Source organism: Nipponia nippon, unplaced genomic scaffold (assembly GCF_047370975.1).
Source record: "Nipponia nippon isolate SJK-2023a ecotype South Korea unplaced genomic scaffold, ASM4737097v1 scaffold_21, whole genome shotgun sequence".
Classification (NCBI taxonomy): Eukaryota; Metazoa; Chordata; class Aves; order Pelecaniformes; family Threskiornithidae; genus Nipponia; species Nipponia nippon.
Genome location: NW_028262338.1, coordinates 5001185 through 5027636, shown reverse-complemented (window position 1 = coordinate 5027636; position 26452 = coordinate 5001185). Strand labels below are relative to the sequence as shown.

At 41.9% G+C, this 26452-nt stretch overlaps 1 protein-coding gene across 1 annotated transcript; it reads right to left on the bottom strand.

Moving 5' to 3' along the window:
- Positions 1-573: 573 nt before the first annotated feature.
- PANK3 (pantothenate kinase 3) lies at positions 574-25875 on the bottom strand. The gene is made up of 7 exons (XM_087760135.1): positions 25115-25875; positions 15306-15658; positions 13197-13450; positions 12360-12536; positions 10619-10742; positions 8535-8660; positions 574-7135 (listed from the first exon to the last, which is right to left on the bottom strand). Exons 1-7 carry the CDS (start codon positions 25140-25142, stop codon positions 7085-7087), a joined length of 1113 nt encoding a protein of 370 aa, XP_087616261.1. The 5' UTR covers positions 25143-25875; the 3' UTR covers positions 574-7084.
- Between the last annotated feature and the right edge of the window lie 577 nt (positions 25876-26452).

The following is a 26452-nucleotide window of genomic DNA, read 5'->3' as shown; positions in this document are numbered from 1 at the left end:
CAAGCTTGTCACCAGACACGCTGCCAGCACGCGCTGTGGCACAGGCTTCGTTCCCGACAACTTCTTGCCCGCTAGGCATCTGGTCGGAACGACTTCAGGACAATGTAATTTGGCTTTTCCAAAACGTAAGCGAAGAACAGTTCCACGGAGGAGTAACTGCAGTTTATACATAACGTGCAGTTTATACGTGAAGTATTTTATTCAACAGGAAATCATCACTGAGTCACCTGTGTGCAGGAAGCAGCGTGCGCCCTCAAGTGAATTTGGAAGGCAAAAGCTTACGGTAGCTTCACGGCATGCTTTCTACTTCCGAGACTGCAAAACTAACGTTCTTTAGGACATCAAATGTTTTTAAAAACAGGACCTGAATCTAAAGAACTGTGAAGTGTAGGCTTTTATTAAAGAAAAGAGGAAGAAGAAAAGAGCATGAAAACCATACCAGTCATGTCTCCTTAGTGTAAAATGTTACACCACAACCCCCAGTATAAAGTATCACAGCAGTTGATGATGCTAAAGGGAAAAAAACCACACCCAGAAATCCCTCCCCCAAACCCCACAAACATAGGCAAACAATGAACAATCTCAAATTATTTATTAGGAAAAGACAAATTACTGTTTCAACATTCATACAGAACAAATGATAATAAACCCAGGAAAATAAACTGTAAAAAGTAGGCCCATCACAGAGGACTTGGGTTTTGACAAAGTAAATGAAATCCAAACTTCATTCATGCAAACAAGCAGTAAAGAATTATTTACAGTTTCGATGGGATGACTTACAGCATTGGCCGTATTTGAGCCCCAATCAAATTACTCAGTGACATATTAAAGGGATCTAATCTGTACATTCAGTAACGAGAATCTATAAAAAGAAAAATAATTTAAACAATTTACAAGAGCTGTATTACAGATGGCATAAAGGTATCATTTACAAGAGCTGTATTAACAGGTGACACAAAGGTATTAATCAGTAATTTATGAATAAAAATTTGTAGCACATATTTTTACATCACATCTTCAGTGTCTGAACAGTAAACAAGGAAGCGGAGACATAACGTGAGTGCAATGTAATAGAATAAGGCAACTTAACCAAATGGCTCTTCGGAGAACTTCCATCCTACAAGGGTTTACAATTTATAAATTTGCCTGTCCGTTTTGCTAACTAACTAAAACTTGACAACAGCAACTGGTGATTAGAAGGCCTGCGTATGACGAGACAGTAGATGGAAAATTAAATATTCGCTTGTTAAAATGCCAAAACTCAGAAATGTAAAGAAGTGCAGATTATCAAAAGCCCTCTGTATCCTATCTCTATAACATCAACACACTAATTTTCATGTTCTAGATGTCATAATTTATTAAGTCTCAAAATACTAATTCACTAGTCTTATAATTAAATTCTTTTGTAATGCACAATCTGAAACTAATATACCTCCTCCCAAAGCTTTTATTTACAATGTTCTGAAATCGATGCTAGAAGAATTGTGAAATGCTAGCAATTTATAGCAAAGATTAGCAACCGATACACCCTATTCCAGTTTATTTTATAGGCAAGACTAATTAACACATTTAGCTTTTAAAAATTACTTTAAATGGGTATTTTTGCATTTTCAACAACTTCCCCAACTGCTTACGGTAATGGCCGATTTTCTTGAAGTTTTAGCAGAGAACAAATGCCAGTCGTGTTCTACTTGATACTATTTGTTTGAACAGCTACGACGACAAAACAAGCGGAAGGACGACACTGAAACTCAGCAATGAAAAGCCATCCCTATCGTAACGCACAACGGGGACGTTACCGGCCTCACAGAAAGCAGCGCAGGAAGCCGAACCTGCCCGTGACGTGCCACATTAACAAACGCAGTCCACATACTCTTAAAAAAAAAAAAAAAAGGAAAAAAAACAAACCACAAAAGGGAAGCTCGAAATAAGGCCAAAAAATATTTGCAAACGATAAATTTTAAGTCTGTCAAAAGGACCAGGCCATAAATATTTTATTTACAATTTCTATTTAGAATCTTTATTTTCAACAAATGATTTAGCACCAGCAGGAATATGCAAAGTAGCATTACTGTGTTCCCCAGGCAGAAGACCTCGAGCCCAAATCTTGCTCGTTAGTTTCAAACGATCCCCATTTCAGGAAATCGCCTACTCAGGTAACTAAAGTGAGCAGGATTTGGCACTCGGATATGCAAACCTAGACTGCTCAAACATATTCCATTAGCACATTAATAATTACAAATATATTACAGCATCTTTTGAGATGTTTTCAGAAAGTGTGTTTTTAAGAATACTTAATATGCTTTACACGTGTGAAGTAAACAAAACTAATAAAACAGGCTTCTCTGCAGACTTCTTTTAAACTAAAAAGAATTAGTAATTTTATCACAGATGACAGAATACTGGTGACGGACTTTGGAATATATCAGTAAAACTTAAAGAATATAAGCAGGGAATTATCCCTCTATACTGCGATAAAGCATTTTTTATCTCCCATGTTCATGTCTGAGGACTTAATTTACCCATTTTATCCACAACGATTGTTCAGTCTGCCCTCTCTCACTGTGCGTTAACGGGAAATGGAAAAATTAATACAACCAAACCAGTAACTGTATGTGTCAAGCACACTTCTAGCTCTGCGCTGTGACCTACAGGTCTTGGTCAAATACTTCTGATCTGACCCACAGAGTTTTGTTCACTTTTTAACCTAAGCAAAGCTCTATTACATAGTATGTGTTTTTTTTAAACCTACATAATCCAAAAAAAGGATTTAGAAAGCCCTGCCGCTAGGAAAACACTCATCTCGCTAGGTGTGCAAATGGACTCGGGATAAAAAGCTGACCACAACTAGCTCAACAGAACCGCACCGACCTTCGTCTCTGTTCTGAGCTCAACCACACTGTTCCCTCAGGATTATAGCCATCTAGTACCCAGAACGTGAATAGTGAAAGTTATATTTAAAAACAGCTTCAATGTAAATTTAGGCATTAACCTAAGTTAATGACTGAATGCATAAGACACCATCTAGTCTAAGACGCACAGATTTGCTCTAGATAAAAGACACTTTAATTAGTTCCAAATATTAAAATCTCACTGTTGTTCTGAAACATTTAGAAATGAGAAGTTATTGCTACTTATCTGGAAGTAGGTATTTCCTGAAGACCTATACTGGATAGAGACAAAGAGTTAGTATTACAGCCCTTAAAGGCAATATAATCACCTTGCATGTATACTACCAACAACTCAAATGCAAGCAGGAATGTCTCAGTACTACTGAAGGAACATTTAATCTGTTATGAGAAGCCAGAACTGAACTTTTGTTCTTAATATACAGGCTGAGAGTAAGTGGGACAGCGTGGTCTCGTATTCTCTCCACGCCATAACTCTCAGATTGTGAGTGGAGGTGTTGGCAGATCACACAGGTGCTTGCTTGCAAAATACTACAGAGAGAGAGAGGGAGGGAAAGATCTTCAAAAGGCAGGTCAGACATCTGAAGACCCTTTGAAAATCCAGACCAAACTATTAGACAAAGAAAGTGTATCAGTGCTGCTTCTCTCCCAACTGTTACATTTATTGAAGCTTTACTAAAAGAATGAAAAAGCGTTTATGCTTAAACCTCTGCTAGCTTCAGTAAAGAACGCTGAGTGTATGTTCATTCCAGCTTGCTAAATATTCAAAACGCATTGTAGAAGTTCCCTTCTCATTCAAATTGCAGTTACCCTAGTAGAACTAGAAAGGTGAAAGTGGTTAAGTTTAATAGCCATACCAACTTGGAATAGCTTCATCTAAAAATGAACTTCTTTGGCCAGAAATAATTGGTACTTATCTGACTAAAAACTTGCATGATTTTTTGGGAGATACTGGTACAATAAAACTGTGCGCAATACTTAAAAAGACTGAGCTGGAGGGATGAGACCAAGAAATGCAAAAGCTTTATCCCAAGGTAAGGGCCACAGGGACAGGAAGCCAGAAACCTGATGCTGTTTTCCTGGCATCTCTAGCTACACTAGGTTGAAGGGATCACCTCCATGGCCAGTAAAATGATCTGCCATTTCTCTGGTAAGCAACACTGGTTAGGAAACCTCCTGGATAAAGTCCCAGTACCAGCAAAATTGGCATTATATGAAAAAAATTAAAAAGGCACTCACATGGCTGAATGAGCTGAAAACAATTACACATTCAAAATGAGCTTTAGAAGAAGAAACATCACACAACCTTCCTCTAGAGAAGTGGTTCCACTTGAGAAGACAACAGCAGCCCTGAGAAAACCCCAAATTTTCTCTACTGTAGTACATCACATTGAATCAACTCACTCTAAAGGTGCTTCAACCAGTTAGCTTTGAGGAAAAGAAATGGCGGGGGTGAAAGTAAAAACAGAGATCAGGAAAAAGCAAGTTACATCAGTGATTTGTATAAAAGACACAAGCCTTTTCAACCTATTTAGAAGAAAATTTAGATGAAGAGACTTTAAGGCTTATCTTGCAACTGCTTGTGATGCCTAGCGTTTCTACTGGTGGTAAAGTAAATCTGTGGAGACTCTAGTAACAAGTTCTAAGTTGAGAGAATGAGATGAAACCCAAAGATGTGGCTTACGCACAGGACCCCTGGGCTTCACAGTCGGGCTTGAAAACTTCTCTGGTTGCTCTTGTAATGAAATAACAATTGTGCTGATAAAACTAGCAAAAGGAAGCCAATTGTTTTAGAAGCTCAAGGGAAGTAAAATAGAGGTAGGGCATACTTTTTGATTCTCACAGTAGTTTCTGTACAGTACAGCTATTCAAGAATTACTCCATTAATTTATTCTGTAACTCTGTACAATTTACTTTAAAAATCTATCTTAGGTCATATCAACTCCAAATGGTTTAAATTAACCATGGTCTTTACGGAATCATCTTCTACACGTGCTTCTGGTTAAATATACAAGGAGCTTCTAACTACTGCTTCAAGAGCAGCTCTCTCTTTCAGTATCACAAAACGAGAAGTAGCAATAAATATGGTCTAAAGGAACTGTTTCTAATCCAGCTGTAGTACGTGTCTTAAAGTACTTCACTTTGCAAGAAAAATACCCAGTTGGTTTGCAAAATTTTCAGGAGGCTGTCAAAACATGCAGAAAATGAAGTTTTTACAAAGTCTTATGACCAAATAAAGGTTAATTTCTATAGTCAATTGTAACTGAAAAGGAACAATATACAGCATTTATAAAGACATTCTATAAAAACCATATCCACTTATTTTCTGAAGTGCTCTGGTTTAGCATCAGTTGAACTGTGAGTGTAATTTTTGTTTCCTTTTTTTATGTCTAAAATGAAACATCAAAGCAAGCACAATGGACACGTAGTATGAGTACCAGGAAAAGCAACAATAAATGCAACTGCATTTGCGATTGGCATTGGGCTTAATGGATTGGTTACTCTTAAGTTACTGTGCTCTTAAAGGACCACAGAAATTTAAAAAAAAAAAAAATTATGTTAGTATGGGGCTTTGAATTTTAAGAAAAGAGAGAAGACTGAAAATAGCACACAGAGGTTTCTAACACCATCTAAGGTGGATGTGTCTGTGAATACAACACAGCCATGCTGTGGAATACTTGAGCAATCAGTTTTAAAAATAACTTAAAACCCAAGGTATGCACGTGTTCTAGTCTGGTTGCTCTTCATGCACTTATAGGAAGTATTAAACATTAAAATGACATCATAAAATTGGGTGGCTCTTTAGTCCACAGAGAGTCATATAGCTAATGACTGTGTGATATTCTTACAAGTTTAAGATCTCATGCCCTGGTTTCAGGACTAAACTTATTACAATAATCACAACTGTACATTTTAAAAGTATACAGAAAAACCCAAAGATCAGTTCCAGAGTACGGATTTTATCCCAAGGCCACGATTTGATGAATGGTTCCATATTGCAAGTGCATTAAATATTGGTCCGTTTGGTGCTGCAATACAAACTCTGATGCTGTCCTCAACTTTCAAAAACAAACTTCCAAATCCAAAAGCAAGCTAACAACCTTTCATCTTCAACATCTAATTAGATTCTGATCAGCTCTTACAAAATTAAGGAGAAATCACATTTTCAAATTAGTAGGATGGGGCAGAAATTTTCCAAACCTCTGCAGAAATGAGCCAAAGCATCAGAATTATGAGGTCCCATATTTAGTTTATTTTATAAGGATTTCTTCAATTCTCTCAGGCTTTGTGGTACCTTTACCACAAATAATGATGCGTGATGCCAGAATTTATGAGAGAGAAAAAACAACAACAGAAGAGATTTTGGAAGTCATGTCCTCAAAAAAAAAAAAAAAGTCCAACCCCCAAAACCTGCCTTCACTAATCATTAAATTCTTTTCCAAATACAACTAGAAACAGAGGGGATCTTCCCAAAATACCAGCTGCATCTTCAAAAAAATGAAGAGGACAAGTGAATATCTTCACAAAACCTTCAAAACATCAACTGCTTAACCTGCTGCTTTGGCTGATTTTTTTGTGTTTCTATTCTTCCCACTGAAAATTAAAATAATATTATGAAAATAATACTATGTCCATTACACATAAAAATAAAATAATTACTATTGTTACTGTGGGAAGCAATTGCCTACAGTTCCCTCATCCCGTAGATAGTACCTTACCGTTTTTAAAGTTGTTTTCTGTAAGTACACATGGGAAATTGTGCTCATAATAGACTATAACTAATGAAAACAATTTTTCATTCATCAATTATATACAAAACTGATGGGCCTCAAGCCTCAGGAGTAAACTTGCAGTATTTTCATGCTGAGCACTTAAAAGTTTTGGCATTCCTTCTTCTGGAAGCTTGTTTTCAGAGGATGTATTGCATATTAAAAGTTCAATACTGGCTACATGTACCAAAGAACATAAACACCATCCCCAAACAGTTCACTTTTCAATGCCCGACAGAGCGAAACCCCCTTTCTTATAACGGCAATAGTCAGTAGCTAATCACGTCTTAAAAACAGTCACAGAAAATCTGCTATTTTCTTCTCCCCTCCCCAAACTTAGTTCCCATTGCCATAAACAAGTGTCATTCAGGTGGAAAATAGTTCAGTGTAGCGACATCTCTTATCTCAACTGAAATTTGGCAGCCCAAGAAGAGCACCAACAGCTCCAAAGTATCCCTGTTCAAAACAAACAAAAAAATATTTCAGGTTCAAGTATGGTATTAAAATCTGCACTAATCACATTTCAGTGACAAGAAAGCACCTGGTGGACCAATGCTACAGAAAGAACACCATACATTTTTAATATATCAGCTTTCATAATAATTTTTTAAAGCTTTGTGCAACAAACATTTTATCCTTCTTATCTAGCTAAACTTTAGGAGATTTCACCCCAAGCCTCCCCCTACACTGCAGGACTCCCAAGACGCAGTGACTCCTAAAGCACGGAAATCAGGTTTCGTTTGTTTTTCCTAGAGGAGCTGCATATTTTGGTTGCCAAAGGATCTTCAATGTCCATAGCAACACTATTCCTAAGGTACAAGTCAAAAATTTCTTAAACTAACTGCACCTGACAATTTTAAAGAACTACGTCCAAGCTTCAACACCATTTTTTTGGACTGTATACTTACCTGCATACAAAGAACCACGTTCTCCTGTTGGATTACTTTTCCCCTTTGGGGAAGTGAGATGTTCCCCCTCCCTATAACTACGAAATACAGAAGTGTTTGGAATCTACACTTGACCAAATGCAAGAAGCTGAAATTTATCCAAGAAGAATCTGAAGGGGGTAGAACTAACAGGGCACCATTCTGCTGTTACTGCAGACACTAGCACAAGACAGACTACTGTCGGTCTCAGGAGAAGCAACGAAGGAAAAAAGTTGTGAGAATCAGCTGAAGGGGAATAGATGTAATGCTGTAATATTTGCAGACCAGCAAATTGAGGACAAAAACTGCCAGCCCACTGCCAAGACACTACAAGTCTCCCAACTGTTGCACCTGTAATTAATACTGGTTGCCTGTATTTTAACCAAAACAGGTCAACACTCTCAGCTTTACATACTGATCTAGATTGCAGAAGCTGCCCAAAAGCAGGTTGGTCTCAGAGCATAAAATCACTACAACAACTTCAAGGTGTATCTGTGGTGGTATGAAAGCAGTCCCTGTTAAAAGCAGTCTCGACTTTCAGGATGTTGCTCAAGCTCAGCTGAGAACAATACAAGTATTTCGAAGGCCTGTGGCTCCAGATCTCTCTGGCATCTTTTGAAATACAATACTTACTATTGTTTCCACCCACAACCAAGGGAAGACTCTTGAACCTTAGTGCAGAGCTTAACTATTTCTTGTCCCTCTCTAAAGATCTATAGTGTGAACTGAGATACCCCAAAGTGACTGAAGTGCTTCCCTGGCAGAGCGCGCTGTCCCCAGAGAACTAACACGGAATGACAAACCTCCTGGTATTTTCAATGTTTACTGAGAACTTGGTGTCTCAAGACATCACACATGAGAGCTACTCAGTACATGCATTTTTGATTTATGGTAAAACAATACATACAGATAAATGAACCACAGCATACCTCATGTTCTAGGAACAAGGCCTTCAGCTGGCCTTTTGACCAGTAATCCAGTGCATACGCAAGAAGCTTCATTGACAAAGTATTCACACGTAAAAAATTGCCAACAAACACAACTCTGTTTATTTTCTAAAAAGAAGAGAAAAACAGCAAAGGATTAAGTCTTCTCACTGTTTAACACAGCTTTGAAAAATTAAGCTATGAAAGAACAGACTGTCTGGAGCAAGGGGCAGGAGGGTGGTGGTGGGGGACCCAAACAAAACACAAACCCCAAACAACCCACAATTAAAACATGGTTCCAAAATTTAAAACGCAGCATACTTGGGGAAAAGGAAAAACCGTGCAACCCTCAGGAATTAAAGGACTTAATTTACAGAGAAGTAGCATTTGTGTTTCAAATTAAGTGAGCATTTTCAGTAATTAAGCCAAAGAAACAGCCCAGCTAAAAGTGAAATTAAATGAAAAATACTTCTATTTGGTAGAGAAGACTCAATGCCTTCATAGCCCTGTACAATGCTGCTTGATCCATATGCAACAAGGCAGCACTGTAAAGAAGCCGAAGACAGTAAGACATAACAGATGTTCCTTTCATCTTCAGACCTCAATATACCTCAGCATAACATTAGACTAAGACTTAAATACTAGAAGCGAGCTGTGAATTTTAATCAAGTCAAATGTAAAAAAAGAGAAAAGCATTTAATTTTCCTCATTCACTGAAACAAATCCAACATTAAGCACTGGTTTAATGATATGAGAGCAAGAACCAAAGAAAATTTAATTGTGTTAGTGCTTAACATAGTGCTTAAATAAGCGCTTAATTATGTTAGATGAATACTCGTATCCAAGTTGTTACAAAAACTAGTATTACAATTCAACCTGTAGTCAAATGACTATAACATGCAACTGTTTTTCACCATCTTGATTAGTTCACAGTGAAGACAAAAGTAAACACACTGTTAAGGCACCCAAACATAATTCTGCTGTATACCAGGAAGCTGAAATAATTAAATCCATTTTATCTTTATACATCAGTTCAAGATATTCGTTTGTGTGTCCCATTAACTATTTCTTATGATTTGTAGTTCTGTGATGTAGTTGGAATTAGACCAGAAGAAACTTGGAATGAAGCTAATTTGTGCAGTTTACGAGTTCTGATTTGTACTCATTTACCCCCACCCTTAAATATAATGCTTCCCAGATCCCCCCCCCCCCCCAAACAGAATCCTGTTCTACTCAAGTCCATCTAGACTCTCCATTCTGCTACGTGCCTTCTTCGCTTTCTTCAGGATCTTAAACTCTGCTATTTCAAGGCTGTCAAGGAAATCCCTGACCAGTTCTTCAACCGTGAACAGCTGGTCCAGCACCATGCTTGCCTAGCTACCCTGTCTAGCACTTGTGTCAGAAAATTGTCCCCAGCACACTGAGAAGTACGGATTGCTTGTGATCTGCCACGTTACCCTTCCCATAGAGGTTGGGATAGTCCCTCACGAGAGCCAGGACTTCCAGGTCCTCTTGTATCCCACGCTGCATGTGTTTGTGTACAGAGACTTAAGGTGGGCCCACAATCATCCTGTTTTCGCAAGGGGACTCAACTCCTTTCATCACAACATCCTGTGCTCCCCTGCTCCCTCACTTACCTGCAGGCTTCAGGCCCCATTCCCTAACAAAGCTAGTTTGAAGCCCTCCTCATCAGGTTACCCTCCCCATTGGCAAAGATATCCTTGTCCCACTTCTCCAAAGACAGTCAAAATATTCTGAAACAATTCCTAGTTTTTCTAGAACCAATTTTTGACGATGAGGGTGGTGAAACACTGGAACAGGTTGCCCAGAGAGGTGGTAGATGCCCCGTGCTTGGAAACATTCAAGGCCAGGTTGGACGGGGCTCTGAGCAACCTGATCTGGTTGAAGATGTCCCTGCTCATTGCAGGGGGGTTGGACCAGATGGCCTTTAAAGGTACCTTCCATCCCAAAGCATTCCATGATTCTAGTTCTTTAATACTACATTAATTTCTTAATTTCATTTGAGAACGTACTAAAAGGTTTAAAATGATACACCATTTTATCCTTTCCTTCTCAGAAGTTTTTACCTCGTTTACTGCACACATCCGGGCAATAGACCCAATGTTATTGGTGATGGTGACCAATATGGCTCTTGCAAGATCTTCTTTACTAACAGACTCTCTCTTCTCTTTGTAGATCATATTCCCAAAACTAGAACAGGAAAAATTTCCATTAAGTACAAAGTGATTCATGTGCATTTGAAGTAATTTCAGAGTGCAATTTTTATGCTATTACAGAACTTAAGTATCATGTTTGTTCTTAAGGAGTTCCCTTTTAAAGTCTGTATTACATACAGCAATTTGACAACTGACACTAAAACAGGTGTATTTATTCCTTCACAGGAAACAGTCAATCTTGTTACAATAATGACCCCCAACAAAATACTTTTGTTTAGATTGTTGACTTCCATGAAGAAGCAGCTACAGCAAAATGTAGTCTTACTCTTAGGCAAGACTACTCTGCACATCTAGTCACCGTAAATTAAGTCAATGCCTAAGTGCGACTGGTGAATCCTGCAACTCCTCATGCTTGCTTCCTCACTCATAGCATCTAGCCAATCCTCTATTCTTAGAAGTAAACCAGAGATGAGTTGAATGGCTTTATGATGGAACACAATCTTCAAACAGAAAATAAACAGCTGACAGGCTGCAGTTCAGGTTGTGAATGAACAGTTCTAGATTAGAAGGGCACTTCCATTACTATACAGAGTAGATAATTTCTTACAAATTATAAAAAAGAAAAAACAAGACAAGAATCCATAGCTATGCATATTTTACCACTAAGGACTCTGTGCCGTACCTAAGTTAGTTCAGAGAGCCAGAATCCTGATTATTCTAAAACTCAAATAGTCATTAAAGATCCTAAGGGTCTTAAAGTAAATGAGAACAGAAGGTACCTACATACAGAACATGTTAAGATGTATTGACTAAAAGTGTAAAGTTTACACATATTAAAACCTCTCAGCATATGCTCTCTCAAGAGGCTTGGCCTCAGCTGGCTGGAGAGGGAGCAGAATTAAGTTACTGTGAATTAAGACCTCTTACTACTGAATAAGAGCAAAGATACAACGAACTCTTATGTACATATTGGTTTCCCTCCCAAAGTTTATTCTTCTTACATTTCTTAAGGGTAGAGAAGCTGTAACATCACCAATAATCTTCCCCAATGGAAATAAAACTAGCAGCTATGACAAATATCCTCTGTCATTGGCAGTAAAATACATTCATTCTCATGGTGCAAACTGCTTATGTTCAACAGCCTTCCTAAGCGAGAAAAGTAGTTAAAACATTATGCCAGGTGCCTGTACTGACAACCATGTATCAAAAAAAGCAGACTCTTTCAAAAAAAAAAAAAAAAAAAATGAAGAGATACTACTGTAAGAGCAACACAAATGCCGTCTTCCACTCACCTTCCCTCTGGACAACGGCCTACTAAAAGATTCTAGGAAGTCAAAAAGTAATCGGCTTTGTTTTTCCTCGGCGCTTTGTTCTTTCCACTCCTGTGATCACCTCACGTTCTCTCTGGCTCATGTAAATCTGCATATGACATACCACGTGAGGTTTCTTCAATACCTAGCTAGCAGGCACTTGCAGTTGCATGTGGCTTTAAATCCTCAGGAAAACTGAGTATATATACTTTTGGGATAAAAACATAACTTGACTACAATAAAAGTTTGCAAAAAGCAGTTTTCTCTGTATTAACAGATTAAGTCTTGTTTGTGAAGCCCCCAAACCAGCAAAAGAACCAACAAAAAGATCTCTTGCTTACCTGGATGCTACAGCCCATCCTGGCAAGCCAAATCTTTCATAGTCTCCTCCATAAATATCTCGAACCAGCTTGTCAGCATGTGTGCTGTCTCCTTTGGATGCCATTTCCAGAGCTTCTTCAAAACTTTCACAGCCCGTCAACAAACTGCATAAACCAAGAAAGGTCCCTCCACCTAGACTAAGAAGAAAGAAAACTAGTTGATTTTAAATAGTATTTCCTCACATCAAAGATTCTCATGTCTGACTAACAAAATAAACAAACAAAGCCCTCCAACTTAAGATACCAAGCTGTCTGCTTTTCTTGGTCAAGGTTCACTACACAAACAATCAATTGTGAATCAATTTAACATTTATCTAAGTCACTTACAAGAAGCTAACCATACAGTAAGAGCTAACAAATAGTTATAAACTCTCAAAAGGTAAGCTGGAAGACTTAATCAGAGCCTAACTCCCTAAATACCCACATCATGCCACTGACTCTGATCCTTGATCATTTACTGTAAAACATGTGTGGACATATTTATTCTTATGGAGCAAGAGAACCACAGGTTCACCAGACACATTATCAAAACTTAAGACAAAACCTATAAAACTCTCACTGTGGAGCACTTCCAGCACTCATCCATTGATAAATAAGATATTAGCTGAATCTCCTCAATAACAGAACTATGGGAATGGGCTTCAATGAATGCAGCAGTAAATTAAAGATAAAATACTTTTCCATACTACAGAGCGAGGGAAGGAATAGGTGGGGGGAGTCAGGGAGAGGAACCACTTTGAAAGCAGAAGGCTCATTGTTCCATAGAGTTAACAACCCCAACTTAGGTTTTTAAGTTACCTTGTTCCAGTTACTCTTTTATAGTTGTCTTTGGAATGGACTGACAAAATACTGACTCCTGAACCAATGTTAACAACCAGCAATGGGTATGGATCGTCCAGGTTAAAAGGCATCTTTTGGCATCTCTCAGGATCTGAGGCATTTTCAAAATAATAGCACTCTGCCTGGCCATTGAAGCTGACAGAGTCTATGTACAATAAGCCTTTGACAAGGCAGTCAAGCTCATCCAGTTTGTGCAGCTGGAGGTTTCCAATCTGTGTTAAAAAAAGAAAAAAGGCAGTGTCAACATGTTCTAACATTGCTTAAACATGCTACAAATTTATGAGTATATTTGTACTGCCTAACTTTAAGAAGCTATCTCAGCTGACTAATTCAGGAACTTCGATCCCACTATAAAGCCAGCAAAGAATTCAGAGGTAAATTCTGAATACATCAATTAGAAAATTACTCTGACTATAAATCCAGATCTCAGACTTGAATCAAGAACAGACAGGCAGTATAAATATCTGCTTTGGTAATCCCAAAGATAACTTTTGAGATACTCAGACATTAATCCATTGAAAAATTAGCAACATTTTTCATCAATCTTAATCAAAAAAAGGTCATCAAATACCCTAGAGGCCCCATCGAGTGTCATCTTGGTGAAACTCACACATCTGCACATCTTTCCAAGGTTTGTAGGCTTCCTCCCCCATCTTAGAAGTCAAACAGTCATTTCTAAGATGTCAGCAGATAAAAACCTAAGATAAAAACTTCAATGGCATCATACACTATCCTTGCAACTTTATTAACACTCCAAGGATCATAAGAAAACCACAGGTCAGAAATTCTACAGGACTTTAGGCTCGTTACAGGTCTTCCTCAGTTTTGCACGTGACATTTAAGGTGCCGTTCTCTCATAAAGCAGAAAGACAATTTAACAGGTGCTGTGGATTCCACGAAGGCTGTAATTTCACACCATACTTAATCCTGTTTAACTCTGGGCTTTCACAAAAAGTTATCATGCTCTCTCCCTTACCGCAGCAGGGAGTTCCAACAGTTAGAGAGTTCAATTAGGCAGCTAATCCGAGAAAACACACCCATAAGGTCTATCTCTGAATCAGGCAAGCTCACATTTAGAAAGCAGCCTGCAGTTAGATTACGGAGTTGCACAATCAGACCGGATTGCACACTGCTGACTGACAGCAGTACCAGACCACAGCCCTGCCGGTCCCCTCCTCTTCCCCCAGCTCCCTTCAGCTTTTCTTGCCATGGCACAACTGTGAAGCTTCACTGTTGAGCAAATCAGGGAACTGTTCCAACATAAATAATTTCTGTGGGGTTTTAGATAATGAATTACTTCTGCTGTACAAATTGCGACCCTACCCCACAAACAGTTGCACCAGCTCAACGCAAGACTGGCACAGGAACGGAAATACAAGCAGATTTTTGAAACCAAACATTTTGTGCTACTGAAAGTTGCCTTGTCTTTAGAAGCACGAGAGGTCTGCAGCCACTTTAAAACTAGGACATGTGCACACTGGATACTGTGATACAACTGTCAGTTAGTAACAACTATCTTCGGATAGACACCGCATCTAAACAAATGATCAGTTCTGATCATCAAGGGAAGAGTCAAAATACCTCAGGAAAATCCCAAACCGCTCGGCAGTTGAAAAAAAGACTGTCTGAGATATGCATTTTGTCACAGATCTCTAAACAATGCACTGGACTAAATTAATGAGGATAAGCCCACCCACAAACATTGAAAACCTACCATCAGAGACTGCTTAGGAAAGAAAATCCAAAGTGACTCAAGCACCTCAGCAGTTTAAGCACATTTCCCATCAGAGAAAACACAGATTAGAAAACGGTTAACTTCCACAAAGGTGCCCTGCATTTCACTGCATTAATGGAAGTTTCTAATTAGCTGTTAGCATTAGATCTTCATGTTTATTATGATGATGTTGGAAAGCATATTTCTAGATTCTCATACTTAAGACTGAAAAACAAATGAATAATTAATAATCTTTGAGCATTCCACAGTTTTTCAAAATACTGCTTATTTTAACCCATCATCAGCAATGCTTTTGGCATCAGCTTCAGTACAAGGAAAGACAGGCTACCTACTGTGCGAAAGTCTTCTTCAAACTTGTAAGCGCCACCGCCGGTAGCACAGAGCACCGTATGTAGTGTTGAAAAGTTTTTATTTCTTCCCATTTGGATAAAAGTAGGCAAATCATGAGTTGGGAATCGAATAAAGTGCAAGTTTCCTCTTCGAGCAAAAATCGTTAAGTCTTTCAGCTCAAGGTGGACATCTCGAATGCCAGTGGATCCATAGGCTACATTGGAAGTCAGGTATTTGCGGATGCTCTTCAAGCTTTCAACTTCCTCCTGCTCCTCCTCTGCAGTGATATCAATAGGTTCAAAATATGCAAGTTTCACCAAAGTTCCCCCAATGTCCATGCCAAACCATGGAAAAGCTGTGGAGATACAAGAATTGACTGATTAGCTTTGTTAAAGAGAAAAAGCAATACATGTAACTTAAGGCTAAACCAACGTTACACTTTTCAACAAGACAGACATTAACAAAAATCCTCACAGGAACAAAGAATTAGTACTCATTTCCATTACATGATCTTAAATATCCCTTTGGCCGCAGGTAAAAATGGAAAAAATGAGCAACTCTATTTACACATTTAAATGCTGTCATGTGTGGTCAGAAAGCCCACCTAAGAACTCCCCAAACCATACTCTATCTTTCATACCAACCCATAAACAAAATTCAACCACCTTTTTTTTTTGTTTTGAGAACAAAGATTAAAAGAACCTTCACTTCCAAAATAATAGTTTTGACATAGTTTAGCACAAAGACTGCAATGCACACTCCTGAGAAAGCAGGTTACACATTATACCTGACAACAGCAGCAGGACAGGTATTCCTCCTCGAACAGCTATCTTCTGCTCACATAATATCTTTCGTTTGAGAGGGAAGCACTAATTTATTTGCATGTATTTTAAAAATTGGCACAGTTAAGATGCCCAATTTATGGAGCTGAAGAGAGCTGTTCATATACCCCTGGAAGTTACAAAGGGCTAACAAAAAGTACTATTAAGAAGTACAGGCAAGATAGAAAATTCATATTACTGAATCTAGGTTCCAATTCTTCTTTTTCTGTATCTTGGATAGAAAGGGGGGATTTCTGTACTACAAAACAACAATACTAAAACACAAGTATTTTGTCTTTGTCACTTCTGTGGGATGACTGCAGTTCCTAACAGGGGTTCTACGGCTTATGTCACCTAGGACCATGATTTGAATATGCCTGTTATCAACAACTCTTCCTAACTGTGTGTGATAAAACAGATACTCAGCAACCCTACAGCAAAGGCATCATCTTCATCGGAGAGTTTCCCGACTGTCATCTCCCAGAAACAGTGTTTATACTGTAATTTGTAAGTTTAAGAAAGATCCTGAACATCCAGCTGGGAAGCTCGTATTTTTATTTCCTAACTGACACCATCACTTGCTGGATTGTTTGTTTTAGGTTTTTGTTTGGTTTGTTTGTTGGTTTTTTAATATTCTGTAGAGTTCCAATTTATTTCTTCAGATGCAATTCATATATTATAGAAGTATGAAACTCAGGAACAAAACTGAAAAGATGTTAACATGTTCATCATGAGTAAGATGTAATTAGGTTGGATTTCCATAACCAGTGGGGATCTATCCTTGAGAAGAATGGCCTACCAAAATATTTTCATGTATTTAGTCAAGGCTGGCTGCATGCCAGTTCATTTATAACATGAATGAAAAAGTTAAAGAGAAAAGAAACTTAAAAGTTGCCTCAACTTTCAGGAATGGATGTCCAGAGAATATTGTCAGATCTTAACAAAAAAGATTGAGTCAGTAACCTTACTCATCTTGAAAAACAAAATTTAACTACAGGGATAAATTCTGTGAGTAAAACCTAACTCCAAGTGGGAATAAAGAAGTTCTATAAACCTGATATCTGTTCTATAAAGCTGAGATCTAAGCATAAGACTGAAGTCATATGAATTGACTTTACAACTGCATACCCACTTCTTTGCACTGTGACTCCAGGCATAAGAAAATTTGTCATCTTCCTGTTTGACCACAATTAACTGATGCTTTATTAAGCGATCTCACTAAGTTTCAGTCTCGTGTTGTAAACAATGTCACAAGAACCAAAACCGAGGAAGGGAAGTTGATTCACCCAGCAGACCAGAAAGTGTCTGCAGGAGTCAATCCAACCCATTCAGAATTTAAATAGCACACAGCAAGCCAAGTACTACCAAAAATACTTGGGATTCTTCCTGCTCAGTGGGCCCACTGAGTAACTCGGATCCAGCCTGCCACAACAAGAAAGCGAGGGAAACAGCTGAAAGTTCAAGCGATGAGCTTAAGGAAGATTTGGCGCCAGTCATGCCTGTTTGTCAGAAGATCCACCACATCCCATGTTAAATGATGCAAAAAGCTTTTGCAAATATAGCATTAGTCACATCTCTCAAAATCTTAAGGTTTATGACTCCTGTATATCAAGTAAAAAACAAGAACAGTTGAACTGTAAGGAAGTTTATTCCATAATTCAAATAAAAGCATGTTTTATGCTGAAAAAAAGGGATCATGCTGTACAATATCAGTTTGCTGGGTTAACTGAATGATCTTAACAGCAATTTAAGGGTTTTGAGACTGAAGAAATAGGTCAGTTTCCACCTCTGCAGCAAACGCCAAGGAGTTTCACATTTTTCTATTGAAAATTTGTCAAGATTTGGCTGGTAAGTACATTGCTCAAGTTTCATTTGCAAGGTGGAGGAGTTCTGACAAGCAACTGGGCCCACGTACTGTTAACTTACTCCTTATACCAGCAACCCAGAAGAAGATATTACACAAGGATTCTTGTGTATGTAAGCCACTCGTGACTGATTTATATACAGCCCTAGCCAGGAAAATTAAAGCCATTTTGTTTTCCAAACACAGAAGGGGATACACATACATGGCAAGTGCGCAATCAGTTGAACTGTAGCTGCCATTTTGGGACTGCAAGGCTACAAGATTTATCCATGCTTGAGCTACCTTTAAATATTAGAAATACACTGATTCTACAGAGTTAGAACGTAGTCGTAGGTGGATGCAACGTGGAAGCCTTGTGAACTCTGCTCCTATTGCTGCAGCCTTCAAATCAGTTTGCTCTGGGTGGATCTTGGCTCAGGATCCATCCTATCTGGGTGAAGGGAGAATGCAGAAAACAGGAACCCATGTGAAAACACCAGTTCCGCTTCCAATTACTGAAAGGGTGATTTCATTTTTGGGGTTAAAACAAGGCCACAGAGAGATTCAGGATGAAGGACTACCCAGAAAATATACTATGGAGAGCACGCTCGAGTTTCCTACAAGACTCCCACTCCACAGGGCAGCCAGGCTAAACATGGCCATGGCTCTGCTTTAAGTCATGCCATACACACAAGGAACCTGTGCGTTACTTTACGCCACATATGAGCACTCTGCTTATGGTGATGTTGCTGCTCTTTGAGGCACATTCGAAGCACAAGAGTTTTCCCTCTTACATACGGTATCTGCAGCATATCTACCAGCATCTGTAGCTAGTATAGTCTCTCAAATCCATGAAAAATTTAATTCTGAGGCAGTCTTGTATTTGAAAGCTGTCTTAGAACAAGACAAAAATAGCACGGCACGTACCTTGGGCTGAGCATGTATAAATGATTCCATAAAAAGTATTTTTGTACTCATATCTGTGGGTCATGCTTCTTTGAGTGAGAGATTTAGGAGCAGAATGATGGCAGCACAATCTTTTGAAAAAAATATCCCCAGACACCAGCTTGATCCTTATGGCAGTCACAGTTAAAGAAACATGCCTGGATGAGACCAATACCAATTGCACAACCTTCGTTCCAAGCTTATAGCTCTGCAGATACCAGGTTTGAAGACTTAATGCAACTATAACCATCATTGCGCAGCTTCAATTCATAAGGAGAGTCAGTCCACCTGCATTAAAACTGGGCCTCTCCTGCAGCTCTATGGGGATTTGGTCATTAAAACATTTTTCTTGGCTCCTCCTCTTTATAACCGTTCTTATTCCCAGGAAGACTCTACAAAAAGTGATATACGGCTCAGAAGTATTCCTTGCTGGGAATTTAACTGCTATTCACAGAACAAACCCAGCGCTCAGTCTTTTCAAAGTTCAGCTCCTCTCTGCAGAGGTCAGCTGCAATTTGAAAAAAGAAAAGCAGGAATCGAGCTTTTTACTCAACAAGCTCAATTGCCTTAAAACTGCTTCAAAAACATGCATTCTGCTTTTAGGAAGTCAAGCCAGGCTCTATTTAAGAATACATAAAATACGTATTTTTGCTACCCGAGAAGAGACAAATATGCAAAGTAGAACACAAACTGGGAAGCCAAAGCCCATATGGTTTAATGTGATACTTCACACCAAATTGAACTGTCTCCAACAGGACAGCAAGAGGAGTATCGCGATATCCAACCTCCTTCATTCCAAATCCAGATTTTCTTTCACTCCCTGGCTCTGCCAGGAGCCACTGTGGTCCCTGCATAGACAGAGCAACTAGGAACCTTCGCTATAAAGCACGGGATTGTTCCACACGTGCTGTGAAGATAGCTTTGAGAGGCAACCTGCTCAGAGTTAAAAAAAATAATGATGTTTAAGAGGACTCCCTAGAACTACTTCCTGCAATGCAGAAAAGTACTTCCCGCACGGGACGATTGCGGATACAAGGTGCTGCGGGGTCAAGTAATGATGTAGCAGTTCTGCCTAGTAAGAAAACCCAGGCTGATGGCTCTCGGCTGTTTTTTTAAGTTATTCTTTAGAGCTACACAGGGAGGCCTCCTTCTCTTGTGTTTGCGCTTAAGTTCTTCGCGTACATAGTTTCTCACACCAAACTTAAGGTTACTTATATCTTATCACACAAGGTCTTTATACGCCAAAAGGAAATAATTACAGTAAAAACTCTTTCTCGTGCCGATACGAGCACAAAGGTTGAAGTGTTCTCCTGTTCTATGGGTTCTGCTTCAGCAGAGCAGAGGGCTTTCGCAGTTCTCCACCCAGACTGCATTCTACCCTTTTGACTTTGTACGCCTGTTTTGGACCCAAAGCTGCAGGAAGCACACGCTCAGAGACTTAATTACTTCCCCCTTGTTCAGTCAACCATAAGATTCTTCAGTTTAACACTTTATTTGTATTTAGCTTTTAAAGACCGAGAAACAGATTACTGGCAAGCTCCTTCCTATGAATGTAATGACACGTTTGAAACACAAACACCTTTAAAATACTTCCTTCTCACTGTAAGATAAAATAACAGTCTGGGTCAACCCTGCATTAAATTTACAAGAACTAACCTTCGAAGAAGAGTAGCTACCTCCTAATTCAAACAGGGATCTTTGCACCATTAAAAAAAATTCACAGCTGTCAGTGACAGCAGAGAACAGGCTCCTAGATTTTGTGTCATCTTTGTAAGAAAGCTGATGTATTATTAAGACGTAAGACTGTTGCACTTCAAGTACAAATGTGGCTTGGGAAACAACTGCCGAAGCATGCTGCAGTTCGTGGTTCTATATTGGCTTAAAATACAAGAAAGGAAAATGATCACGAAATCACATGAAAACTTAAGTTTATTTCTGCCAGCACTGCAACAGTTCTTCATGAAAGTATGCAGTATTATCAGTTCTGATGCACAAAACTTATCTTCTAATTCAGCTCAGTATGTAGCCTTTGATAACAAAGCTAACCTTGATCCCATTCTTAGCCAATTACTGACAAGTGAACTATATAAAAGTTATACTGAACTATTACACACTGTTTATAAACACAGAAACTTAAATGAAATGTATCTTGCAGTCTCTCCAAATGCATTTTCCTCTATGTACATGCATACATTCTCACACTTCCAGTATTTCCCTAAAGCGTCTGCATACAGCAGAGTAAAAATTAATGGTGAACTCTAACACCTAAATCAGCTAGCAGTCTAAGGTAACTAACATGTCCAATGGGACAAGTTAAGAGAAAACACAAAGGTTGTTGAGCTGCTAAATCAAGTGGGATTAACCTGATGGCTAGGCAGCATGTTACATGGATGTATGCCTGTGAGCCCCTACAGAGCAAAACTGCACATCAGGTGTCCGTGAGCCCTCGAGACACCAGAGAGTTTCTCTGCTTAACTAGTTTTCTAACAGGTTTTTAGTTCAAATATCCCAAGTCCAGCTCAAAATAGATTTGGGCTGGATAGAATAAACACCCAAACGAAATGTATCTGACATGCACTGTCACCTCCTCCCATTTCCCTCATGGGAAAGCCTCTCCATCAAACTTTGTAAACTCGCCACACTTTCCCACTCAGCCACCTCTAATCACGCTACAGAAAGGCCACCTTTACCAGTGGGAGGACAGGCGGTAATCGGCAATTACTGTAACTGCTCTTCACTAGGTTTATCACATCTACAAGTGGATACCATGTAAAGCTAACACAAGACAAGATATTGCTGCTGTCATCTTCTCCCTCCTTGCTTATTCTGTTAATTTTGTTGACATCTCAGCAGCCATCTCTTTGGGGATAGGTGTTTTTATTATAGTGAGATACAGCACGCAGAGGCATAATCTAACACTTACAGATGCAAACACGGTATAAACTGTGCCTGGCAGTATTAACTCATTATTAGAAATATATTTTTCAACTGCAGTGAAATGAGAGCCTGTAGCATCAGCTATGGGCTAATAATCGGCTTTCAAGGACTAATAAGAAAATGCTAGCATACCACAAGACTAAGCAGCAAGTTCTATGAGCAGAAAAATCAATTTAAAAAAGATTCTCCAGCAACCTAAATGGATTTCTCGTCAGTTTTACTACACAAATCCTGCATGGGATCACTGTGTCCACAATGACTACATGTGTCTGTAAAACCACGTTAGAGAAAATAAACTTAAGATTTTAATCTTTTCTCTACGGTGATCCAGCATTTTGCAAATCTCTACTATGTACTTTCATACATTAATGTGTCTCAATTCGCCTCAAGGGAAATACAGGCATTTGTTCCCAAACTAGTTTTAATAAACAATTAAAAGAGACAAACTGTAAAAAGTAACATACACTGCGTACTAACTATCAGCAGCCTTTGCCTGTCCTTCGGCAGTGGGGTACACTCCAGAGCCAAGGTGAAGGCCTCCGCTTCCCCCGAAGAGCGCAGCATGCCGGCACTTTCCTCCTCTCAAGGGCCTCGCCTTCCCCCGCCACCATGAAGAGCTCTCTGAATGAGTGGCTCCTCTCACGCAGCAGCGGTTCCGCAAGACTCTGCTCTCACATTTACCACCTCCGCCCCCAAATAACCTCTAGAAGTTTCTCTTATGAGAGCCGGCCATTCTTCCCCATCGGCATTTCCTCACAAGAGCTATCACGCAACTGCTGGTTGGAAGGGTCCTCTGGAGGTCACCTAGTCCAACCCCTCAGTCACGCTCGCAGGAAGACGGCCAACACGAGATGAGGTCAACTACGACTTTGTCCAGCCAAGACCTGAAGATCTCCAAAGTTTTTCAAGAATCCTCCGAGGATGGAGACTCCACAACCTCTCCAGCTTCCCCTGCTACACCAACTGCTTAGTACAAGGTTTTCCTAATTTGAATTTCTGTTATCCTCCTTTAAAATGCGCAGCACCTACCACGACCTGCAAATGAAACTTAAATGGCCCTTTACTAGTCTCTTTCAAGACAGTCAACCTCAGAAGCCATGTTCCATAAATTCAGCTGCATTTCTCACCATTTTTATAACAAAATAGCAACAGCACTAGCCAGGTGAAGATGCGAAAGGGAGGACGGCACAAGCACGTCTAGGCAGCGTATCCACACCAGAAATTCTGAACTTGCGGTACCTTCGTTTCACCCGCGCCTCTGATGACAGACACGGCACTTAGTGCAAGTGTGCTTTCTGTCATGATGCTAAACATCACAGACAGAAGTACAGGTAGGCTAAAGCAATCTTCCCAATTCCGCTTTGCAGGCTCTTAGAACAGACTAATGACCTCTGGTTAAATAATGATCAATCATTTTTCCCCTGCATCAATTTTGGCTCCAACACAGATAATTAAATGCTCACTTCGCCTAAGAAACGTATACCCATTCAGCAATCGTACTGAAAACTGTCTACAACTGTCTTTGCCAAATAATTTGTAACTAGATAGTCCAAAAGTGGTATTGTGAGCCCAACCCGGCTTCCAGGTCAATTTGAGCACGTAAGCCAAATGGACAGCAGTATTCAGACACCAAAGCCCCTGAACATCCATGGACTTTTCCATCTTCAGTCTTTTGTGGATCTGCTCCTCTTCAAACACTCAGCTGCCCTCCCACTTCGGTCCCTGTGACTAACCAGAAGCCGAGGTCTGCAGAATGAGTCTAAAGTTCATTACTTAAGAAACTAAGCGCTGTTACCTTTAAAAAAGCCACCGGCTTCAAAATAAGTGAAAGAGTCAAGATGAAATAAACAACGTAGTTTGACACTGTATTATGGTTCTGCAGTTCCAAATGTTTCTGATTCCCATCATAAAACCAACGTCAAAGTTCAGGTTCAAGAACTGGAAGCATCCGACTACAAATTTAGCATATTTAAGCAGTTAAAACTTCTTGAGAGCAGTTGGCATTGTTATTTAAACATGAGGTTTAAATCCACCACTGCAGAAGACAGTCTTTGAGGCCCAGCAGAGACACTCCTGAAATTAGCAGGTTTCTGCAGTAGAAGCAGCCGTTCTCTTACCATTTTAAATTACCAAACCGCTATAATGTCTTACAGCCAACAACTGCTTCAGAGTCTTGTTATCATTCCTTAAATATTATACCAGGGGAAAAAGTGCTCCCTGAACTGCGCTCTTTGTAAACATGATTACAGCCAATTCAGCAATTTCCACACACTGGCACTAGTAAGAGGTGATGGCTAATCGTGTGCTACAGAATGGACATTTAGGGTTTCCTTAACACACCACAAGAAACAAAGTATTTTCACAGCCAGACACAATTCTCTGTTTATAGCTATTTCTAGAGCTACACTAATACTCCCTGCGTTAAACACGTTTGGCGATTTTCTTCTGGCTGGGCTGCTCAAACAATATATTTAAAATATACACTCTCAATACACTGTCCTGGTCTCATGCTCTTCATTAGACAGGCATGCCATATGACTAAGAATAACAGCAGGCCTAGCTCTTCAGGACTGGCCATCTTATCCATACAGTAACTCACCCTGAAAATAAGCCTTTAAGTATGACGACAAAGAAAAAACAGCCTAACTCCGTGGAGTAACGCCTGCACCCCTTTCAGGTAAGGCACCTCCCAGGTGTAAGCCTGACAGGTGTGCTGACCTGCACCGCTGTGGGTCTGCTACCCTGCGAAAACACTGCCTGGGGGGCAGACTAGCCTTCCCCAAGCCAATTCCCTCTTCCCACAAAAACGTGCCGGTAGTCTAAGACATTTTGTTTGCATTCACCAGAGTCTGAACCATGTTTGTGCCCTCCAAAACAAATACGATAATCCAAAAGAATAAATAGTAAAAAAATATTATCACAGCTGTGCTTCTTAAAGGGGAGCATTCAGCACACGTCATGAAAGACTTGTACCCAAATATTAACCAATAGCCTCTCTAAAAAACCCCATGAAGCCCAGAAGTGGATTAGCCCTTACAACACAAACCCGTAGCACCTGCAGCCGCCTGCGCAGGTGTTCGGTGCACCGATTCGTGCCACCTTCGCCAAACGCGGCCCCCAGCGCCCGCCCCCCCCCCCCCCCCCCGACCGCACCACTTTCTGCTCCCGGAGAAGCCCCTCCAGCGCAAGCCCCGCGCACCACCCCCACCCCGGCCCCCACCCCGACCCCGACCCCGACCCCAGCGGGGAGGCCCCGCCGCCTTACACGGCTTCTTAGCATCCTTGATCTTCATGGTGCGGCGGCGGCGGCCCGGCTGCCGGCCGGCCGGGGCGGGCGGGGCGCGGGGTGGGCCTCCTGCCCCTCGCCTGATGGGGCGGGAAGCGGCGGCAGCGCCTCGGGGCCGGCCCCCGGTCTCCTGATCCTCGGCCGGTGGGCGGCGGGCGCCCGCCTCCTCGGGAGCGGCGCTGGCGGCGCCCGCCGCTACGCCCGGGGCGCGGGCAGGTGCTGGTCCAGCGGCGGCATCGGCTGTCGGGCCGGGGCGGGGAGACGGGGCGGGAGGCGGCGCGCAGCGGCCCTCACGCCCGGCCCGGCGCGGCGGCTGCGTCCCGCTGCGAGGGCCCGAGCATCAGTCCCGGGGCCGCCGCGTCGCGCCGCGCAGCGCGGCCCTTCCCGCCGCCTCGGGGCACGGCAGCGGCCGGGGAGAGCGGCCCGGGGCGGCCCCTGGGGGCGGAGGCGCGGGCGAGGCCCCGCTGGGGCGCGGCCGGCGCGCGGGAGCTGCTGCCCCCCGCCGCCGCCGCCGCGGCCCCTCTGGGCAGGAGGGGCGGCCCCGGCCCCCTGCGGAGGCCCCGGCCGAGACGGAGGCGGCGGCCCGGCGCGGACCCCCTCCGGCACAAGATGGCGGCCGGCACCGGGGAGCCGCGGCCGCGCCACACAATGGGGCCGAGGCGGCGCAGCGGCTCCCGCCCCGCCGCTGCCGCAGCCGCAGCGCTGCCCCCCGCCCGTCACGGGGCGGCGCGAGGCGCGCCGGGAGCCGCAGTCCCGCCCGCCGCGCCCCGCCTACAGCTCCCGGCGCGCCCCGCGGCGCCCGCCCGCCGTCACCCCACGGCCCCGCCGCCAATCGGGAGGCGCCGCCGCCGGGCGCGGGCGGGGCGGGAATCCTGTCAGCCCCGCCGCCGCCATGGCCGCCCCCGCCCCGCTCTGCCCCCGCCCCGGTCGCGGGGGAGCGGGACAGGGCGGGAGGGGCCTGCGGGGCCGCCGCTGTGGACGCGGGGTGCGGGGCGAAGCCGGTGCCGCCGCAGAGCGGGCCCGCTGCTGAGGCGCAGGTGCCAGATGAACGCGCTGTGCCCCTGAATACCGCAGGAAGCTGGCGCTTGTTCGTCGTTTCCCCCGGCTGTGGCTGGAAGTGCTCACACAACGACGCACCGGAAGCGGTTTAGGAAATTGCCCCTTTTATTTGGTGATGCCCGGGCCCCGGTAACTGCACGGATACGTTCGGCCCTCAGGAAGCTTCTCCTCGCAGGGCACGAGGGCCGGCTGGCGTGGAAGCAGGCTGTGGGGAGCCTCCTTGCTGCGGGCCGCGGGCGCGGAGCGGGCTGACGGTGG

Bases quoted from the DNA above. Each gene is read 5' to 3' on its own strand.
- PANK3 (XM_087760135.1), bottom strand. From the start codon at position 25,142: ATGAAGATCAAGGATGCTAAGAAGCCGT. The intron at 13,451-15,305 runs GTAGGTAGCCTG...TTTTTAACACAG, and splicing joins TTGAAGAAGACTTTCGCACA to ATTGGAAACCTCCAGCTGCA. The intron at 8,661-10,618 runs GTAAAAACTTCT...TCTTCTTTTTAG, and splicing joins GGATGTGTGCAGTAAACGAG to AAAATAAACAGAGTTGTGTT.